This window comes from Leiobunum rupestre, chromosome 7 (assembly GCF_980474605.1).
Source record: "Leiobunum rupestre chromosome 7, qqLeiRupe1.1.hap1, whole genome shotgun sequence".
NCBI classification, from domain to species: domain Eukaryota; kingdom Metazoa; phylum Arthropoda; class Arachnida; order Opiliones; family Sclerosomatidae; genus Leiobunum; species Leiobunum rupestre.
The window spans coordinates 60,859,100-60,861,509 of record NC_143390.1 but is presented as its reverse complement, the minus strand read 5'-3'; the positions used below and the strand labels follow the sequence as shown (position 1 = coordinate 60,861,509).

At 37.1% G+C, this 2,410-nt stretch overlaps 1 protein-coding gene across 1 annotated transcript; it reads left to right on the top strand.

Moving 5' to 3' along the window:
• The first annotated feature begins 357 nt into the window (after positions 1 to 357).
• Positions 358 to 1,002, top strand: LOC149937610 (G2/M phase-specific E3 ubiquitin-protein ligase-like). The gene has a single exon (XM_090153869.1). It carries the CDS (start codon positions 358 to 360, stop codon positions 1,000 to 1,002), a length of 645 nt encoding a protein of 214 aa, XP_090009995.1.
• Positions 1,003 to 2,410: the final 1,408 nt, after the last annotated feature.

Below are 2,410 nucleotides of genomic sequence, written 5' to 3'. Positions count from 1 at the left end.
AGACGGAATAACCGTGGTGAGACTTCGACAGCATCGAATAATAATAACTACAACTACTATATTTCTTTGCTGCCCGACGAAGCTGATGATGATGGGTTATAATTTCCTATTGAAGCAGAAGATATTCGACAAAATGGCTCTCAACCTGTACAAGAATGAGACGAAGACGTAGATACCGAAAATTCCGAAAAATGCCAAATAACTATTCAATGCGTTTTAATGGATTTAAAATAAAAAATTGACCAAGAGCAATCAACCAGGTTCTATGTAAATAGGAAAAACGTGTTGAAACACGCATTGATTGTTTTTCGCCAAAAAAAGTTTAGTGACGATAACATTCCCGGTGGGGCAATTGATATGGGTGGCCCTACCCGTGAATTGTTTCGCCTTTTAACTAAAGAAATTTTAGATAGCAACATTTTCGAAGGCCCGAGTGATAGCCTTAACTTGTCATTTGTGAAAAACGCATTGGATGAAGAAATGTATTTTCAATTAGGGCGAGCATTAGCGGTATCGATAATAAATGCCGGTCCAGCACCGCAATGTTTCTCTAAAATATTCTACGATAGAATTGTTATCGGCGACAAAAATTGCAATCCTGCAATTTCTGTTGTTAATGATTTCGATATCGTTGAAAAACTTACAGATATTCTAAACGCATCTAGTTTCATCGAGCTCGAAATAGCCGCCGAGAAGGTCGTTGACCTAAGATGCTATTCGGGAACAATGAGTTTAATTACATCATTGAATGATAGAGAAAAAATAGTGAAAGATATTTGTTATTTCTACGTGTTTGGTCGAACCAAAGAAGCGTTCGAGCAATTTTTAAAAGGTTTTGAAACCTTAGGGTTTCTTGAAGAGATCCGTAGGCGCCCTGAAACCTTCAAATGTATGTTTGTTAGACCCGAAATAACTGCGGAGGAATTTCGAAGGGTTTTCCAAAATATAAATTTTTCAATTGGAAACAGGCACGATACCGAATTAGATGTTATACCCTTATAGGAAAATTATATAGAAGCTATTGAAGAAAAAGATAGTATAATGACTTTCGAAAACTTAATAGTTTTTGCCACTGGGGCGGAACGTGAACCCCCTCTTGGATTTTTCCCAAATCCATCGGTTGGTTTTTTGCACGAAGAAGTAAACTGTTTGCACCCAAAGGCAAACACCTGCGGATTGCAAATAATGCTCCCAGTGTGCCATAAAACGTTTGGGGCGTTTAAAGAAGCCATGGATTTCGGGATCTGGAATGGTCAAGGATTTGGACAAATCTAAAATTTCGTTCTGATCTTAAAAGTTTTTCGGACGTCTCTCTTCCGACTTTTTAAATAATTCCCTCCTGAAACTGGCTCTGACTGTTCAGTGAACAGCTGTTTTTTCTTACCTTATCCCTCTCTTTATCTATAATGCACGTTTCGTTCATGGTAACATAAATCAAACAACTGAAACAAGCAAAGACAACTTGTCAGAAAAGGTCTTCATATTGCTAAAAACATACTTTAAAAATAATCTGACTGTAAACGAGGTTCATTAATAAATTAATTAATAATGTTTTATTGTAAACTGTATGACATTAAATTTTCATGGAACTGATCATGTACATTTTTTATATTTCTGCTAAATTTTGGGTTATTTAATGTGATCAAAAGTTACGTATGTACCAAAAGTATGTAATTTGGACCTTTTCTTAATGAGTGCTATCAGTGAAATACAAGTTGGGAGGGTAGAAGAGAGGGTATGCCTTAAGGAAGGAAGTTAATATTAACAAATAACGCCACGAAGTGAGGAACGGAAGAACTAGGTAGCATAGTATCACTAGTATCAAAGCTAGTTTATTGATTGATTTTATAAAGACGCAATGGCCAGTACCTACGATATATAGAAAATATACTAAAAAAGGAACTGAAAGGGTGATCATAAATAGTCTTTAATGTGGTCGATCTCGAGTCGAGCATTTATTAAACCTTTAGCATAGGAAAGTACAGTGAGTGTCACCAGTAGCGGCGAAGGGTTCGATTTTCAGGGGGGTACAAACTAAAAACAATCACAAGCGTAGTATAGGAAAGACGTTAATTTAGGGGGTACATTGCAATTTGGGAGCGTACAATGTACAATGTACCCCTTTTCCGCCGCCACTGAGTGTCACACTTTTCGTAATTATGTCACGTTTGATGCGATATGGAACCTCGGGAGTGACGTAGAATTGACGTCATACCTGAAAAGATAAGCACCTCTATCGAGAAAAATACACAACTTACAAAACGTTATCTCTCACCGGTTCTACATTTCCCAAAGACTCCCTGCGCGCTCAAAAACCAAAAGAGCCCATTAGGGCTAAAACGTAGTTTGAAGTCTAAGGAAAATGTGGTGGCATTCTAGAAATGACTCTCATTAAAAATTTACACAAGGA